General features: G+C 41.0%; 1 protein-coding gene across 9 annotated transcripts in view; it reads left to right on the top strand.

Moving 5' to 3' along the window:
• Window positions 1-20,174, top strand: part of LOC113658405 (zinc finger protein 521) — a 130,051-nt gene that overhangs the window by 10,792 nt on the left and 99,085 nt on the right. For 5 of the 9 annotated variants that reach the window (XM_047821228.1, XM_047821234.1, XM_047821232.1 and 2 more), the window contains 2 exons: window positions 1,286-1,342; window positions 13,071-13,262. In XM_047821228.1, the coding sequence (XP_047677184.1) occupies window positions 1,286-1,342; window positions 13,071-13,262 (249 nt within the window). The remainder of the gene's footprint in view (window positions 1-1,285; window positions 1,343-13,070; window positions 13,263-20,174) is intronic. The other 4 variants (XM_047821233.1, XM_047821248.1, XM_027170809.2 and 1 more) reach the window with 2 other exon arrangements.

The raw sequence follows: 20,174 nt of genomic DNA, 5'->3' as shown, positions 1-20,174 counted from the left end.
TTTCGGAGGAAAAGCGAGTTTGACGCAGCTTGCCTGCTGCTGCCCTGTCGTTTTTCCCCGCACAGCCCACCTACTCCAGCGCCACTAGCCTCTGACTTAATTATGTCAAATGGAGGACTTTTTAAAAAGGCTCTGTTCAAGACGGCCTCCTGCGTGGCCGGTGGCCCCCAGCAGGGCCCTCTTGTCACGACTCCCACTCGCCTCACTCGGGAAATGAAAGGGTAGATGAGGAACGAGGCATAATGGAGGCCGGCTTTCCGACGGCAGGAGAGGAGTGGCGAGGAGTGCAGGCCTCCTCCCAGAGACCCTCATTTTCCATGGAGCAGGTGGGAGTCTTTTGTTCTCATCCTGCTGCTAAAATCCATTTAGCTCACCGCACCTGACATACAGACAAGGAGCGCTTCCAGTTTTAGCCGGTGAGGCAAGGAGCCTCTAATGAAACAGTTTTACAGCGAGCAACCACAACCGGTGCCCTGTTCACTTGTCAAAGAACGCTCATTCGCCGTGTAATGAATTTGTCTAAATAGCCAACAAGCGGAGATGTGGGTGGTGGGTTGGGGGTTCGTTTTTGGGTTCGTTTGCAGACCTGCATAGCGTCTCGAGCAGTTCACGGAGAATCATTAGGATGCACAGACATGACTCGCCTAATGGAAAGACAGGAGGCAGAAATGTTGCAGGTGACGAGGCTTCTAACAGACAGGATGCGCCATGTTACCTCTGACAACCTCACACTTGTTGTGTGTTTTTCTGTTTTTCAAAGTATACACAGGTTCTCGTAGGTCTTTGTAGCATCAAGGTTCATGATTAGAATATGAGCGCATTGTTTCAAGACAAACCCGATGAGTTATTCATGTTTTGGACAGCAGGCCACACCGTGCAGCAAGATCTTTGTTTGAGGGGGATTTTTTAATATTTCATCGCGTTATTACTCAACTCAATAAGTGATTTATGTGGGTAGCTGCGGGCCTCGCTGCAAAACCTGCTGCATATGAACGAGCCGAAGCAGGCTGACAGAAAAAAATAGAAAGTCATGTTAAAAAAAATGCTCCTGCTGCATATCAATGCAAAAACCACAACAACACAACGCTGAAGCTGTGCTTAAGAGATTCCAGAAGATTAGGATGAGATTGTTTAGCCAAGGATTTCTGGGCTTGCATGTTTGGTGACTAATTTATTCTGTTCTCTCTCTCTCTCTCTCTCTCTCTCTCTCTCACTCTCTCTCTCTCTCTCTCTCTCTCTCTCTCTGTCTGTCTGTCTCTCTCTATCACTCTTTCCTCCATGGCAGTAGAAGACAATGTGACGGAGGAACAGCACACTCCTGGGCAGGCTGCCATTCAAAGCGGTAATATTTCATTTGTCTTTGGAGTTTGTCACTTCTTCCTATAGTTTTTCTTTTTTCTTTTTTTTTTCTTTTGGCTTTCTCAAACTGTTGCCATCAGTTTGTCCATCTGCTGTAAATCACTTCATCAAAACAGCTACGTAAGAAATAAAACACCCGGGCTAGCTAGAGGAAAATAATCAACATCGGGTCTCAAAGAAAGAGTTAGAGTTCGGTTAGAGTTCCCGGTCTAAGCGAGAAGTTGATTCTTTTTCTGTGATGAAGTTTTTATTCTTCTTACAAAACCTGCTGAAGATTACTAAATTTTAAGATTTACTAAATTTGTCTGAGACTTGAGATTTTCTAGCGCTGTGGTGTAATTCATAGACTTTGTGATTATGTGCTTTGTTAGCATCTCTCTCGAATGCTAGTGTATGTGTGTATGGCGTACGCTTGTCGCCATGCATAAGATGATGGTGTGGAAGCGGTGGTGCGTGTCAGCTTCTCTCTCTCTCTCTCTCTCTCTCTCTCTCTCTCTCTCTCTCTCTCTCTCTCTCTCTCTCTCTCTCTCTCTCTCTCTCTCTCTCTCTCTCTCTCTCTCTTTGATGCTGCAGTGTCAGCATTTTAGCAGATGAATGCTTCCTGTCACCTCATGTGACATTCAGCGTTGGCCTCCAGGCAGCGAGCTTTAATCCAGGTCACGCGTTCGGGCCGGCCCGCCTACGATCGAGGCCTGCTCCTGACGTGCGCCGAGCACCGGCTCTTCTTTCATTTGTCTCATGTAAAGGTTAGGTCTCATGTGTGGTTATTTTAAACCTGATATGGATGACTTCGCCCAGCAGGCACGAGGGACCACCGGCCTCCTCTCAAAGCCTGGCATCGGTGTTGAGTCGAAAACCGGCGGCGCTTTGTTTTCTTCTGGCCCGTCACTGAAAAATGGCCACTGTAGCGTTGCGCTCAAGTCTTTGACACAGAAACACAGCACCGGCAACACAGAGACAATAACGAGCCTCGGAAGGGTTTTTACTATTTGGATATTTAGGATCGAACATTGAACAGCTGAAAATGTAGCATGCTAACCGGGGGAACTTGATTCTCATCAAGAGTTTTCTTTTCTAGACATTTTGTAGAATTCTCGTACAGTACGGAACACAGGACCTAGAAGAGGAAAGAGTGCAGGGTTAAGTGAGTATTAAAGCTAGCATGAGCTTAATGTAGATGAATTCAACTAGATAAATGTTATGTTGTTAGCAGACAACACCAAGGAGGTGATTTATTCTCAAACCAGTCAAAACAAGAAGATGTGTTCTTTTCAAATTAGTCAAAACAAATAAAGTTCACATTTGGGATAAACTCTGCTTCTGGAGTTTGTTGAATATGAGCAGTTATCTTGCTAGTCCTGAAATATTCGTACTTCCTCCTGCTTTCATTTTTACAGGAAGTGATTCTATGTTCTACAGGCAACAATTCACGACTGTATCATATCATTTTGCACCTTAAGGTGGCTCAATGGGTTAGCGATTAGCATGTTTGTCTCAATCCTCTGGGGTCGTGGGTTTGATTCGTGACCCGGTTCAGACCGTGTGGACATTTTGCATGTTCTCCTGGTGATTCTGAGGTTTCCTCAATGTTCTCCGGTTTCTTCCCCGAGTTTAAAGACATGTGCTGTAGGCTGGTTGGCATCTCTAAATTGTCCGTAGTGTTGTGATTGTGAGTAAGATCATGACCTGTGATGGATTGGCATCTCGTCCAATGCGTCCTCCACCTCGTACCCCGAGTTCCTGGGAATAGACTCCAGGTTCCCCGCGACCCTGTGTAGGTTAAACAGTAAAGTAAATGGAAGGATGGATGGAATTAGGTGGCAGAAACCACCGTGTGCTTGAGCTCACTTGACAACTCGGCGCAGTTTGAAGCGTGCAGTGATGAATGAGGTACTGTAAGTGATAATTATAACACAGTAATTGCTAATCGTTTGATTCCAGGCCACAAAGTTGCATCACTATGCCAGTTTACAAGTGTTTTAATAAATGCATATTCTCCAGAGAAGAGAAAGCGGTCTTTAAGCAGTGCTCTAGTGAGACAGATTTGTAATTATCAGAGAGATTTTAGGATTTTAGATTTCATTTTTTTTTTTTTTTAAGGAAGCTTTAAGCAACTTTGAAAATCCAAACTTGTTTTGAGTCAGGAGTTAATCTGTTTAAATGTGGCTCATCTAAACCTCCATTCTTCCTTTTCACTTTCTTCTTCCTGATATTATTATTATTATTATTATTATTATTATTATTATTATTATTATTATTATTATTATTATTATTATTATGACCACTCTCTATTCCAGTCACCAGTCTTAAGTCCCCATATGGCACAGTTCAAATTTTCTAATGACAGCAACAAAAGTTTTAACACTTATAAATATAGTTTTTTTTTTTTTTGCTTGCAAAAATCAATAAAAACATTTACTTTTGTTCAGTGGAAAAAAAAAATTCAGCTCAGTCACCTGGTAGAAAGGAGAAGTTCATAAATTGGCCTCCAGGTACGTCCGTGGCCTTTGTGCGAGTTTGAGAGAAAAGCAACAGAAGAAGTAAAAGAGCCTAAAGCTCACATAGTTGCTTGACACGTGCCCAGAAGAAAAGCAAAATTAGTCACAAAAGAAAGCGTTCTGGAAAAGTGTGCAAGCTCGCTATAGCATGAGGCTCAGGAACAGCATTGCATCAGGGATTTAATGAGACTTTCTCTTTTCCTGTTTTTTTTTTTTTCCTTTCTTCTTCTTCTTCGCTTCTTTTCGTCTTTCTTTTTAAAAACTCAGGCGTGTTTAAGATCCAGAGCTTGGCTGGAGAGCTGTGCTGTGCTGTCTGGCTGTAATTAGAAGCACATGCGTCTTCTGCACCCCCCCCCCCCCAACAACCACCACATTTACCACCACCATCTTTCTTTTCTTTTCTTTTCTTTTCTTTTCTTTTCTTTTCATCTCTCTTTTCTTTTCTGTTCTTATCTTTTCTTTTTTTCTACTCCCTCAATTTTATCCCACCCTAAACTAGGATGTCAGTTTTAAGCTAAACCGGAGCGGATCGACTTGTATTCGTGTTAGATAGCACAATACAAGGTGCTCAGAGAGAGAGAGAGAGAGAGAGAAAAGAGAGAGAGAGAGAGAGAGAGAGAGAGAGAGAGAGAGAGAGAGGGATATGGTGTAAGAATGAGAGCTGGAGAAGCGAGAGATCAATGCACCCGCTGCCAGAGGAAAGAAAGAGAGAGTGGCGAGGGAGGGAACAGTGAAGGAAACTCGCTCTCCTCTGGCTCTGCTGAAATCTGTCTCTCTATTATTCATTTCTTTGTTGTGCGACTGCGCCACGACAAGACTTCTTCGTCCCGTAGTATATCACAGGATGTGCACTAGAGAAAGAGGGGGGTCCTTCTGTTTTTTTCTCTCTCTCTTCGCCTTTGCTATTGGAGGAAAAGCTTTAACGATGTCCATATGTACTATGTATGACAGAGCAATCTGTTTTAAATACAGAAGTACACAAGATGTTTTTTCTCGTTGAGGTTATGGTTGTATTTTTTGAGGGCCATGTTTTTGTTTGTAAAGGATTACACGATACAGTTAACACTTAACGGTTGCAGACTGTACACACCTGGTATACAAACAAAACTCAAAACTTCTCCGGAAATCCCTGCTGTACTCACTGTTTTATTTATTTATTTATTTTTATTCTTTTCATGGAGTTCCTCACTTGTCTGGTGCCAGATGTGTATCGTTCAGATACGATCCTACTGTTCCTCTGTGCTACATACTCTGTAACGCCATCGAGGACACTCATCAGCTAGTAATTACACACTGAGTAAACTGAATCAAGTGCACTGACTCTGAATCTGACTCTGATATTAAGTTAATATATATATGTATATATATATATATATATATAAACTGTATGTAATATATAAGTCATTCCAGAATGTGTGTGTTTATCTGATTCGCTGTGTAAATGACTCACTAGAAATAAATCCAGTCAGAATTAACTGGTCAAACTTGTTGAATTAAAAAAAAAAAAAAAATGTTATGGACTTCAGGGTTTATAGGTTGTATTTATATGACTGTGAAATTTGTAGCTATAATTTAAAAGAAATATTTTCTTTTTCTCTGACAGTCAGAAATGGTCCAAAACAAACATCAGACAGAGAAATTATACATTTATTAGCCTACTCAAAGTCCGGTTTTGTTGCCTGGAAATTTAACTGGGGAAGCTGAAATGTACTAACGTAATATTAAAATGACATTTTATTTAATAATAAATTAAATGAAATTATAAATTGATATTTTTAACATTAAATTTTTTTTTTTAAATGTTATCAATTTTTTTTTGTTTATTTACGGTAGGCTGGTTAGCTGCAGTACATTAATACAGTCTAAATGAAATGAAGACATATACGAGCATTAGGTTTTACCCCCAAAATATAGTTTCCCCATGTTCATACGTCTTGTTCAGTCCTTGGCTCAGATGTAGAAATGGAACTCGTGTCTGAATCGCATCCGTGAGGTGAGTGCAGGTTGTAATAGCAGAGACGTTATATATCACTCGAGCTCCGTCACATGACCACGAAGTAGTAGTTTTTCTTTTTCTAGTTATTAAACCTACAGGCAAGAATGAATACAAGCTCACTGCCCTGACATGGTACCAAGCCTACTGACATGTCCACTGTATATGTAAGGAATCTCTCTGTAACAGCAATCCTGCTCCTGATTAAAGGAGCCGTTTGTAATTTTAGAGACCTCTACTACAAATTGTGTGGAGTTTGCAAACAATAGCCTTTCCCATAACACCATCCAACCCCATCTCTTTTACTTTCAGTACATACAGTAAAGCTCTGCTCCGGCTGTGGGTGGAGTTTATTTCCGGCCCAGAAAAATACACAGTATTGATTATTATTATTAATATGATTATTTCTGGTCTAGAAACTATATTTAGAAATTACTAGGTTCATTTGAAGTCCAAAATAACACCAGCAGGATCAGTAGAAGAAGCTGCCACATTCTTCTTCTTCTTCTTCTTCTTTTAAAAAATATTTCTAGCAATAACACATACATTTCTCTTTTCTGTCAAATAAAAATAAATATATAAATAGACAATAATAATAATAAAAAAAATTAAAAAAATAATAATAATACTTATTATTATTACTATTATTTTTTTGAATAATGTAATAAATATTATTAATTATATTATTAAGAAAATGTATTTAGTTCAAAAAACATGTTCAGAAATCTAATGTTTATGGATGTTTACATGAATGTGTTTTAAAATGAATTTGACATTCAGCCGTCAGAAACCCAGTGCCTCTGTCTCGCTCTTTGTAGCGCTACACGGTGACCCACATGGGTGAACGGCGCTTAAAAGTTTTACGACTTTTCTCTCCGTCTGTCCTTTTTTTTTTTTTTTTTTTTTTAAATTCCTTTTTTTTACCTCCTGTAATGAGAAGTGGTGTTGGTGTGAAGGTTATTCAATCTTAATGTCCTCTCGTGTGTGTGTGTGTGTGTCAGCTCTCCCTGACTGCAATAAAAGGAACGTGCACACCTTTGATCAGGAGACGGCAACATGTGTCGAGTAGAGCTGCACGCCGGTCAAAATAAATTCTTAATTCAAGCTCGAGCAGGGAGTTGGGGTTGGGGGTTTGGAGTTTGGGGGTGTGGGGGCTTGATGGGGTGGAGGCAGAGCTGCCAGAGAGAGTTCACTACTTGTGAAATATTTTTGAAAATGGTTATGGAAATGATTACAGGCAAAAGGGAAAAAGTGCACTTGAACTTGTGGCAGAAGTCCCGGCTGTTAGAAATCCGTTTATTAACACTGAAATAAAGTTCAAATTTGTCAAACTTCCTATTTACTTTGTAATGGTGTGTCCTATGTCTTTTAATGGTCTATGGGAGCAGAGAGAAGCTTCTTATGTAATGAATAAAATTCAAACAAACAAACAAACAAACAAACAAATAAATGCATAAACGAATATTGAATCCCGCTAGTTGAATGAATGTTTATGTAGTTGTTATGTTGGAATCACCTTTATTTAACATTGAAGAGAATTTAAAAACATAACCTAAATATCAGCCATTAAATTTGGATTATTCCTGCTTAATAGGGACATTTTATTATGGTACTTTAGTATGTTTCACGTGTGTGTGAGTGTGTGTGTGTGTGTGTGTGTGTGTGTGTGTGTGTGTGTGTGTGTGTGTGTGTGTGAGTGTGTGGATGGGCTGGGCTGCGGCTCATGATCTGGTCTGTATTCAAACTGAATGTTTGAATCTGGCTCTGGTGGTTATTGATCAGTTGCAGTACTAGCTAGATGGAGTAGTGCACACCAGATACAATGGCGGATCCCCGGGGCTTTCTCAGGAACTGCAGCTCAAGGGCTGTTAATGCTGGACTCCAGCTCATGGCACAGACGGGTCAAATTTCTGGAACTAATGGCTGCTGCTAGATATACTGGAGTGGCATGATACAGTAGAGCCCAGAAGTCTCCGAGCGCTGCCAAGAACTGGGTTTAATTCATCATTAATCAACAGAGCAAATTTGTAATAAATTGAGAAAAATTCTCTATAAATAAATAGTTTATGAAATCTATCTATCTATCTATCTATCTATCTATCTATCTATCTATCTATCTATCTATCTATCTATCTATCTATCTATCTATCTATCTATCTATCTATCTATTAATATTTACATATACAGCGAACAGCACAGTGTGTGAACTTTTTCCATTCCAGCTGCATTTCATATAAAATAACAATTACAGAAATAAAAATGAATCACATGGTGTTGCAAGCAGGATGTTCGGACATGTTTTTCCATTTATTTCCTTAAGTCCTGCTTTATGCAGTCTGCCTTTCTGCCTTGATATCCAGATTCAAATATCTGTTTGTCAGCTACTAAGTCCAAGCCCTTCAAAAACTTATATCCGTCTTCCAGTCTGTCCATTTATCTCTCTTTTCCTCTCGTGCTTTCCTCGGTCTCTCTCCGTCGTCCCCTCTCTCTGGTGGTTTGACAGATTGGCGGTACAGTCCAGGCCAAAGACAGCCCCCTCCTTCTCCTCAACATTCAGTCCCAGCGGGAGCCTCCGCAGAGGGAAATCAGTGAGCGTGCTCAGTCGGGGGTCTGGGGCCCCACAGCAGGAGCTCTCCATAGCTGAGAAGAGAACATCAATTAAACCACTATAAATATTTAAGTGCAGAAACGATTCAATAATATTAGGTCAGGGAGGCGTCAGAATCTGACCCCCAGATGAAAGTCCTGGAGTGATAAATGTCACCAGAATGCCTCTGCAGCGAGCAGTCTTGCCAGACATTGACGAATGACCAAAAGCATGCACATGATATTGCAGGGCTTACTTTAAATGGCATCATTCAGTGTCTTCGGAGGACAGAATTAAATCAGAAAACAATGATCGAGTCCCACGGTGAATAGGTGAACATCTCCTCAAAGAATCTGCACGGATACGACCAGTACTTACAAAAGATTTTCTTATGCTGCTTTGTAAGCCTTTTTACAGTTATACATGAGTTTATTTGACTTTTGTTGTCCCATTTTTTCTGCTTATTACCTTTGCATACCAGTGACTTGGTCAGCTTCTGATATATAGGCTTTGAAAAACAATTACATCCAGTCGGTTTTCTCTAAGCTTAGCAAACTGCTCTTTGTATTTCATTATTCGTTTTAGCCTGTGCTAAAAAAGCTGATAGAGAGAAGCATGACTCCTGGCTGTCAGTTAGCTTAAGCAGAGTGCCATTGATCCCCTGTCCACTCTTTGGGGGATTTTGGTAGGAGAATGTCTAGATCTAATGGATTAATGGGTCTAAACCTGGGCGGAGAGCAACCTGGTATTGACTTTGAGCTCTAATCCCTTGGATCTCCATGACCTTGCTTCTTGCTGAGCACCCGCACTGTTCGTCCTGACAGCGCCAAAAGCCAGCTTGTGTGAGGAAACAAGCCCATGAGGGTAGTGAACGATCTCAGCGGGTCTTGCTAGATTGCTAAAAGAGCCAAGAAGAATTTTTTAGGGCGGTGATTAGGTCTTTGTCTTTGATTAAGGTCACTTTCACACTTTAGATTTTTTTTTTCCTGACCTGAGAATTTGGTACTTTGTTTAGTACAATGTGAAACCTAATTTTGAGCAACAGGATGGTCAGACAGACAACCAACCCCTGCTTAAAGACACTGGCCTTAGACTACCTTCAACCAAACTATGGTGTGGTCTGCATCAGGTGTGGAACCTATCTGCATTTGGCAGTCTTAGTGCTTGCACGAAAGCATTATAAGTATTTAAGCTAGAAATGGCTCAGGACCTTAAATAACAGTCATGTTTTCAAGGGAAATTCTTAACGTCAACATTTTTTATTTGATATGTAATGTCATGTATCTACATACTAACACTTGCCTAGTACTTTATTCAAATATCAATACAAAAATCATAACAGTCAGGACTAATAGTTCAGTAATGCCAAATAAACTGAAATGAACACGAGAAAACGAACTGTAGTGAACCAAGGAATGATTTGGTCTTTGAGCAAGCCACAACTCTCGCGTTACACGCGCGACGTTCTAGAAAAAGACACGAAGAGCTGTGGTCGTGCCCTTTGAGGTTTGCTGGTGTTCGGGTGACCATGCTTGGCGTGACTGGCCCATGTCCCAAGCCTTCTTCAATGCTGTTGTCCAGGCATCTGCCTGGAGCAGGCTGGGTTTTTCATCTTCTCCCACCACCTCCTGCTGGAACCCCATGGGGATGGGTACGGTGATATTTTTAGAGGGTACATTCCACAAGCTTCCATCGCCATGAGAGAATGACAATGGAGGGTGTTGGGTTACATCACTACTTGGCGTTCAGGCTCAAGGACTTAGGAGAGGAAATTTTCCTGGGTGGCCTTGATGAGTTCTGAAATGGGGCTCCTTAAGGAATTTCACACCCATGTGTTTCACACCCCCTCTACAGCAGAAATGGAAGGTTTTGTACATTTAGATCTTTCTGAGGTCCTAATGTGGGTGTAGAACTTTATGCACCATGGGATGTTTATTTGAATCCATCCCTGAAGTAATAGATGTAATACTGGACTTAATATTGTGCAAGAAACATTGTATAATCTGGACTATGGACTATAATCCTAAAAAAATCCTCAAAGCATCAGAACATTTGAAGTTCTGGTGAAAGGCAATGCCTGAATCATCAAGCCATCGATGTGGCCTGCTATAAAAAGGCACAGTGGATTATATATGGAAAATGGTATAATGGTGGACTTATCCTAGTAGGTAACAAGTAAACACTTCTTAGGTCATGGTATAGTTACTGTATATGCCATAAATGAATACATGGATGTCTAAGTGTAAAAACAAACATAAGGATAACTTGTGAGATCAACCGTTCAAGTATTTAGCTATAGCATGACTAGCTGAGGAATAGGCCACCTATCCAAGATTTATGCCTACCTCAGCCCAGTGCTCCAGGATACACTGGTGTCCTACAACCCTGGCCAGGATAAAGCAGTTATTATAGATAAACATGAAAACATTGATGTTCTCCCCGTACCTCGGGGGTTTCCTCCGGGTACTCCGGTTTCCTCCCGAAGTCCAAAGACATGCATGGTAGGTTGATTGGCAACTCTGGAAAAATTTTCCGTAGTGTATGATTGTGTGAGTGAATGAGAGTGTGTGTGTGCCCTGCGATGGGTTGGCTCTCCGTCCAGGGTGTATCCTGCCTCGATGCCTGATGACGCCTGAGATAGGCACAGGTTCCCCGAGGTAGTTTAGATAAAAGCAGTAGAAAATGAATGAATGAATGAATGAATGAAAACATTGGATGGTCCAAATCCTCCAGAGCCCACTTGCAAAATACTTAACAAGCTAGGTCTTAATGTCTTAGCTACACTTGTTTTAGTTCTACAATGATGACTTGTACGAAATCCAATAAAAGACACTGAATAACATCACCCCATTGTTAAGAATATAAAAACTCTTAGTTGTTGGTCCTGTGTTGTGAGGATCCTCATGGGGTCTTTGGATTGGTTAGTAGTTCTGGCTTTTTGAGAAGGTTCTGCTTGGAACATCTCCTGAAAAAGTGACTTTCCGAATGAACGCGTGTTCTTTCGAGCCACATAAACAATCTTTTACGGAACAAAACCAAACTCTCTATTCGGATTGCTAGCTTTTCTAGATTTGTAATAAGGTTCTGCTTCTTTTTTTGGAAAGTCCATGTTTTATAGCTCCACAAAGAATATTTAAGCATTCCTTAGAAGCTGATTTCGTGAATCTCACACATTTTTTTGACTCATGTCTTGGATAAAACATGATACCTTGTGGTAATTGGACAGGATATAACCTTCTAGAGATGCCTATTTATTAATGAATAAAATCCATCACTGTGGGCAACAATGAATTAATTTGATTCATTACACAGTGTGTTGCAGCTTTGTTGCCAAGACAGGTCTGGGGTAAGGTTCTCACAAAAAAAAAAAATAAATAAATAAACAGATATATAAATAAGAACAATTTATTCATCGTGTTTTAACGAACACGGACGTTTAGGAAACGTTTGTTTGCTGGGATCGCCATTGATTATTCATCACAGTGACATTATGAGGAAGGTGTTTGACAGATGAGGCTTTGGATGTGCATACAGTGCCTTCCATTTGTTTCCTGACTGTCAGCTCCATTTGGAGACAAGGTTGATGTAAGAATTGGCCTAGAAGGCTTGTTCCATTTTATGAATTAGATGGCCACAGCAGAGCCGCAAGATTGATAACCCGCGCCATTGCAGACCTGGTTCGCCTTTGAAAGACAACACTGCAGATACGAGAATATTGATGTGTGCGACCCGTGGCTGCCTGCGAGCGAGGCTGAATTATTCAGGGAAGTGTGTCACATTGAGAGTGTAACACACACCAATCTCAGCTTTGCATGCTTTGTCTCGCTTTGTCTTCTGATCCGTTGAATTGGCAGACACCATGATCAGTGCAGGGGTTCTGAGCTCATCTCAGACATATTTCATGGGGCTTTTTTTCAGTCATGTTTTAAAACACATTTCAGAGGAAAGTGTGATGGCTTCTTGTGTGATGTAACTTACAAAAGTGCAAGAATTTCTGCAAATCTCTTAAAGAGGCATCGCGCTACAATGAGGTTATACCACATGGTATCATACCTTCGGTCTAACACCATTTTTTGGTTGTTATCGTTGTTCTAGCATTCTAAAAAGGTTATATTACAGCCGAACTGAACGAGACGCTGTCGTGTTCTTCCAAGGTAAACACTGAAGGGACAATTAGAAGAACCGTTGTGTGATAACTTGAGCCTTGCTTTTCTAATCTAAAAACAAAAAGTGCACATTTCTGACTAATTAAAATGCGTGGAATGAAATATGATACAAAGAGATAATTGGAGGAAATGTAATCTTCCACAGATCAATATTTCTTACTTAAGGTGGAATATTTAAGGTGGAATCATGTCTCTTTAATACAAATATCACACAGTCGAATGCCGTATAGTCGTCGTTGCTTTCGTTTCACAGCTAAAAGCCATGGAGACATATAGGGATAATGAATACTATAACAATTCAGTTTTAATGTTAAACCGATTAATATTTTCATTACCCTAGTTTTATCCAATTTCCATACTTCCATGACTCTCAGCTAATAGCGGAGGCTTTTGTAGCAGTTGTCCCAGTGGATGCAGCACCCAGCAGTGACCATGGCATGCCGTTTTCCCGTTGTTTTCCATCACAGATCGCGAGTGTGCCCCCGACACGGTGTGTGAAGATGCTGAGGACGGGCGCTTGACGAGGAGGAGGTGCTCTCCTGGGGAAGGGGACGAGGGGGAGGAGGAGGACGAGGAGCACAGCTGCCGTTCCTGCCACCAGGTTTTCGACTCAGCGAGCGATCTTAGCCAACACAAGATTAATCAATGCCAGCTGACAGGTAAACAATGCTCACTTCATTCCTCTTAGCTTATTGCCTAGCTTAACACATAGCACCACCAAAACCAGTCTCTTGGGCCTGTATGTCCTCTGTCCTTTGTCTTTCTTGGTTTTCTGACTGAAGATAGTCCCTCACTAATCATAGCAGTTTTGACAGATCTGTCCTGGAATTAACATGGCACATCATAATTAGGATTAAAATGACAAACCCCAAACATGTAAATCTTGATTTGGTTAATGACTCTCTCCTGCAAATATTCTGGAGCTTGACAAATATCCAATACGTGTCTGAGGGTCACTGGAAGACGAGTGTCATTTCTTGTCTGATGTATTAACACGGCTAAAAATACTCTGACAGCGAGGTCTGGAAGAGCTAATGATATCAGCTAAAGGCTTTTGCTGGACTGGACGTCCTCTTTATGCTATACTAGCTTTCAGACTTAACTGTAACTGAGCTAGGTTACTCGAGTTCACTGTGTTGGTCTGCATCTTAGTCCTGTTATTTTCTTCATAACTCATGACGTATATTTTGCAAAATTGCCAGTTGGAAAGTAATTCTCCTTCATGAGAAATCATTTAGCATCGAAAAAACTTGACCGTCCTTGTATTTGTGAATGACAGATTAACCTTAATTTATGGAGTGAGTTTTGTGAAGCTAGTTTGCTGGTGATCAGTGATTAGCATTAATAACTGTTTTTTATTTTGTTTTTTGTTTTTTTGAGGCTCGACATCTATGATCTAAGGCCCCTTTGCTTGTTTGATGCAATACAGCCTATCCAATGTTTATAATGAATATTAGAAACAAGACGTACTTTACTTTGTAGTAAAGTTAGTATACTTGACTGTAGCTCAATGTATACATATGGGCTCTTAAAAAAATACTTGGTGCTGTTGCTGAAAAATAATTAGCAGGATTATTGTTACGTCCCCAAGTTGCACAAGGAAGCACAAGGAAAATTAGCACTTGTCATGCTGGAAACCGGAGACTCGTGCTATAAACGTTACATAAAGTTTCTTTGCCGAAACTCCACCACATCAGTATTTATAAATTCTTATTTGACAAAGAACACATTATTAAATCTGTTACGATTATTTTTGGCCTCGAGCCTTTATTACAGAAAAAATAGCGTGTCCCTAATGACGTACTACACACTACGCACTATATACGCTAGAGTCTAGTGTAGGACATTTAGAAGGGTAAAATCGTCTCGAACGGAACACTCGAGTTTTTTTGACTAACAGGAAGTATAAGCTGTTTCTCAGTTGATGACAAATGACACAAATCAAACGCACAGAATGCTGCTAGCTTTAGCACAATAGGCTACATTTTGAAAACGTTGACAAACGAATAAGTTGATTCATGAACGAATTCATTTAGAAGGTGTTTGTTAGACATCTTGTCCACCCGAATGTCGTCGGGCATCTTGGTAATGTTTTCACCTAGTGTCATCACCCGGTAGCCCCGCCCATCTTTCGCTAACCGGTGAGGACATGAAGTGTCCAACATTCCACACTTCATATTTTCGGTAGAATAAGTACACAACCTTGTACTTGGAGAAGTCCTTCTTCTTCTTCTTCTTCTTCTTCTTCTTCTTCCTCTATTGTTATAGGAAATGAATCAACGCTTTGTGACCAATCAGAACTGAGAATTCAACAGCACTGTGGTCTACGCTTCTAACAAAAGAACGATTCTTCTTTTAGGAAGCAGGGTTGATTCAAAATGTATAGAGAAATGAGTGTCCAAAAAAAAAAGAGATTGTTAAATAAATATTTTCAATAGGAAGCCGTATAGGTTGTGAGTGTAGGATCTTGTCCAGCAAGCTGAGCACCACCTCTTCCCCGTAGACCAGATTTATTTTAGCAGTGACAGTAAGCCTTTGTGTGTCTTTTCATCTGAAATGTATAAGAGCTCTGTATGCGAGAGAGAGAGAGAGAGAGAGAGAGAGAGAGAGAGAGAGAGAGAGAGAGCGGTTTGCAAATGTGCAATGTGCGAGTGATCAAAATTCTCTTGTATCTAACCACAAATTACAGGGCATGAATGACTTGGATCGGTCTCTTGTGTCTAGACAACCAGAAAGATATCCCGTCAGAGTATTACGAAGATTTTCCATTCACTGGGAGCTCCTTGATTTGTGAGGGGATAGATTTTATGAACACGTTGCACATGTGGTTGTGTGTGTGTGTGTGTGTGTGTGTGTGTGTGTGTGTGTGCAAACAGAATGAGCAATGTCTGTGATAAGTCATATTGTTTTATTCATTTGTGAAATACAGTCAGTCCACTAACAGGTTGGAACTAATAATACAGTCTAGACTTAAAGGAAACTTTAAGACTTGAAGATGAATTTATTTATTATTTTTTAGTATTATTATTATTATATCCTCAGTAACACCTAAGCTTTATCTTGCAATGATTTTTCCAGACGTTAAGTGTCTTTTCATCGACGTCCTTTGTTGGTCCTTTTACGGTGCAGTGAGATTTAGCCGTCTCTACATCTCTAAAGAAAGCAGTGCAGCGAGGCTTTAGTCTTCAGTCTGTCCAGGTCTCATGCTACAGTAACACCAGCATCAACCAGATCATGCTTAAAGAACGCTAACTACCCGAGTCGTAACTCCGAGTCGTAACTCAGAGTCGGTTGAAGTCCAAAATTTGCCTCACTGCACATTACTTCCACATTAGCTGGAAAATAATGAGTGAAAAAGAAGCTGTCGCTCTTTTGTTTTTAGGCGTCTACTTCTCACAGGAATAACATAAATACAGCACCCACCAACAATTATCTGGCAGCATCACTAAACACGTCACATTTCCTTTAAGACAAGCTTGTTTTTTTTTGTTTGTCATCTTTCACTAAGTGTTTGATTTAAGTAACTAGGGTTATTTTACCCCGAACACCAGACAGTCTCATTTTTGAATATGAAGTCTGGGGGACAAGGAGGGGTGGAGAGTGAGGGGTGTCTGTGTTTGATTTTTCTTGATTGTTATCCCAGACCTCAAATGTTTCTGCCATCCTTGCCATTAGAGCAAGACCTCATTAACGTCAAGCTCTTAGACAAATAACTTCTAATTGAACAATGCTTGAAAAGCGGTTTGAATTAGACCCTCTGCGGAAGCCAAATAAAAGGACATAATTGCCATTTGGGAACTGAGTAGACAGGTACATTGAAAATGCGTCTTTTTTCCACAAAGAACGGACGCAAATGGATCTTTTATATATTAAAAAAAAAAAAGCCACACACACATTTTACGATCTGCATGCCTAATTGATTTTTAATTGCCGAACGTTCAATCTGGTTTTTCGAGTGGTCGGGAAAGAAAGCTAGACGTGCCGTCGTTCCAGAATGTCGAGAGCGTGAGAGAAACACAAAGAAGAAGAAAAAAAAAAAAGAGGGAAAAAAAGAGAGATGTAACATGTCACCCCAATCAATGGCTGCCTTTGTCTAGCCTAGTCTGAGAGAGGTTTATCACCTATCTGTGCACTTAAGGCGTGACCGCTGGCCTGCACCGAGGGAACTGGTGGAGTATGGATCGGCCCGTGTCCCTCCTGCGATCGGAGCTATTGATCGTGTTAATGCTGGACTGCAGAAGGAGCCGGAGGAAGAAAGATGAGGCAGAGAGAGAGAGAGAGAAAGAGAGTGAAGAAGGAGAGAGGGGAAGGGAAAGAGAGAGAGGTGCACATGCTGCAGGAATGTGTCTCTAGGGAGCAGGCCATCTTTGACTAGGGCAGGGCTGGAGGAATGCTTGCGGCACCCCACCTCCCACTCCCGTCTTCTTCGTATCGACCCCCTCTACGCACAACACATACACACTCCCTTCAGCGGGGACTCTCCAGATGCTTGGGCAGGGCTGCAGGAATGCCTCCCCAGGGACTCGGTAGAGTCGGGTGGATGGAATTCTCCCCAGGAGAGGTGGAGGAAGCAGAGCGGAGGTATATTTACCCCCTAAAAGCCTCCTGCTCTCTCTGGTTCTGGCTCTGGCTCCGGCACGGCTGCGGATCGGGTTTCCGCTTTTTAAAAGCCCCGTCATCCTCGTTCATCCATACGTCTGATCAAGGTCAGGGTAGTTTGGGTGCAGGTTTCAGGTCAGATTCTCGCGTCCTTTATCTTGACCAAACCCCTGTGAAGAGTACAGGAAGAAAAAAAAAAATGAGAATGATCAGGGAGGAGAAGCGTTACAGAAATCCAGCTCAACGGCAGGCAGATTTTGCTTAGGAGGCTTAACACTTGGTGTACTTGCAACATGCGAAAAGAAAGCAGCACTTTTATTGATATGCTCGGCCATTACCGAGCGCATTCCGGTTCCGAGACCAGAGATTCCCCGAGCACAGTACACCAAGCACCTTTCCTCTACACTGAGAGCCAGCAAGTGTGCTTGTTAATTGCTGTCATCTTTTAACACCTGGAAAAACAATGAGATGACTAAACACTCCTCGCTAAGGCTGGTATACCCTACAAGAACTGATTAGCATTAATGGTGAGGCTTAAGACTGGGAGTCACGTTTCATTCCCAGCTGTACTGTGTTCTGCATCTGTAGATCCTCAGGAAACAAACACCAATGAGAGGAAGGCATGGCGAGCTTCTCTCCGGTCACATGGCACGAGGAAAGAGCAAGCGTTTCAACAACAAACGCTATAGCGGTAAAGGAAATCTCTGTCTACTGCATCTGTAGCGTATATCTGATTAGCACAGACACGTTTGCACGTAGAGAGAATAGAACAGAACCTGCGCACTCAAATCTCACCTGTAATTGAAAGTATGAGCAAAATAAGATGGAAAATATCTCAAATTGAATTCAAACGATCTAACTACAGATCATAACATAAGCATCGGACATTTTCTTTTGTAGTTTAAGCGAATGGCGATTATTTATTACAACGATGCTAATTCACAAATGGTGAAAGATTCGACTATGAGAATTTACTGTATATGTGAATACACATGAATGCAGATGTGGATTATTACACTTCACCTTAAAGTAGTAAAACACTGAATATTACAATAGAATAGAATAGAATAACTTCCCCAGGTTAAATGTAAGGATTCTGTATCCTTCTATTCTCTATTCTTTTCTATTAGAGCACAAGACTGCACAATTACACACAAGCAGAGAGACTCTCTCTCTCTCTCTCTCTCTCTCTCTCTCTCTCTCTCTCTCTCTCTCTCTCTCTCTCTCTCTCTCTCTCCCTTTCTCCCTCTCTCTATTTCTCCTTCTCTCTCTCTCTCTCTCTCTCTCTCTCTCTCTCTATTTCTCCTTCTCTCTCTCTCTCTCTCTCTCTCTCTCTCTCTCTTTTTCTCTCTCTATTTCTCTCTCTCCCTCTCTCTATTTCTCTATCTCCTTCTCTCTCTCCTTCTCTCTTTCTCTCTCCCTCACTTTCTCTCTCTATTTCTCTCTCTCTCACACAAAGCAGGTGAAATTTCGCAAGAAAGCTAAAACTGGCAGGTCTGTAGTTAAGCTGTGTCTCAAATTCATTCAGTGTCACACACATTAAGCTTTATGAATAGGCAAAAACAACCTACTCATGACCCTAACAATAGTTTTAGAATTTTGATTCTTTATATAAAGTGAAAATTGTACATTTCCAAGAAGGAGCCCGTGTTGAAATTCACCCGTTTGTAAAAGATTCATTCTACAAACTGTTCTTGTTTTATACCTCAACAAATACACATTCTGTTGGTCCATGTAATGAGTGACTTTTCAGTGTTTTCTGTCTACTCGAAATATCTAACCTGAACTGATTGGCAGACTTTTTGACCGCGGCCGTAATCGATTACCTATTTTCAAGACTGTAGATAATGAAGCTTCTATCCCGTATATATCGTGGAAGAGGGTCCTGCTAATGGTTCCACTGTCATACACTGGAGGCTGTTTGCTGTGACTCCTTCACTGTGGGAAAATGATTAAAAATCATTTTTGAGAGACATAATGCCCTCAAGCAGAAGCCCTTCCTTTGACCCCATACTTCTATTGAGAGACAGTGAGAGAAAAGTACAACTTTAACAATTTCACCAAATTTTTTTTCTTAACAAAGAAAGAAAGGTGAGAGTAACCACAGCAAGCCTCTAGCTCGCTTACAGAAATACATCCTGTCACTCCCAGAAATGTCCTCTCTCCATGCTCTGGCCGCTCCCCCAGTGGAGATTATTTCCTCTCTCATTTCCCAGAAGCTGCTGCTTTCCTCCTGTCCTTCTGTGGAAAACCTTCCCCTTTGCGAGGGCCCTTGCGAGGTGGCCTTTTTAATAAGTGCCTTTCCCCGTTCTCATCATGGCACACAGAGAATAAGCTAAGCACGCCTCGGCCAGATGGCCAACGATAATGAAAGCGATTCAGGGTCACAAATAGAGGGTGGAAGTGAAAAAGTATGCTTTGTGCTAAAAATCCTAAGATGTTTTTAATGAACAAAACAAAAGTGTGTTAATAAGTCTGGCCTTCGTTGGTTGGTTGCCTTATTCGCATGTCCAAGCTCACGTTTTCTCTTAACGCCGGGCCGAAAGATGGCGAGAATGGTGCCGTGTTGCACTACATTTGAGAATTTTCAGAAAAAAACAACCCTGAAAATCATTCACAATTATATAACTGCTAAATAATACACCTTGTTTGATTAGTAAACTAGCTAGCTAGCTAAGCGAAACCACTTTGTTACCTTAAAGGACCCTTTTTATTTGTCTGAATGTTAGTGTTAATTTATTGTTCCCTTTACCAACTGGACTGGATCTTACCCTTGCTACACATCTGGACAGAAACGGTGGTCCTGCAGGTGGTGGTTGTTATGATAGCCCGTTTACGCCACGTGCTAATATTTCCCTAGTTGATAGATATTCTGGTTTATACTACATCAAATCTGTCAGAACGTAATGTATTTCGATCATCCGATTGTAAACCGATTGTCTAATAAAAAGCTAAGCTATTGCTGAACTTAA

This window comes from Tachysurus fulvidraco, chromosome 1 (assembly GCF_022655615.1).
Source record: "Tachysurus fulvidraco isolate hzauxx_2018 chromosome 1, HZAU_PFXX_2.0, whole genome shotgun sequence".
NCBI lineage: Eukaryota > Metazoa > Chordata > Actinopteri > Siluriformes > Bagridae > Tachysurus > Tachysurus fulvidraco.
Note: the sequence above shows the minus strand (reverse complement) of the source record. Positions and strands in the feature narration are given on the sequence as shown.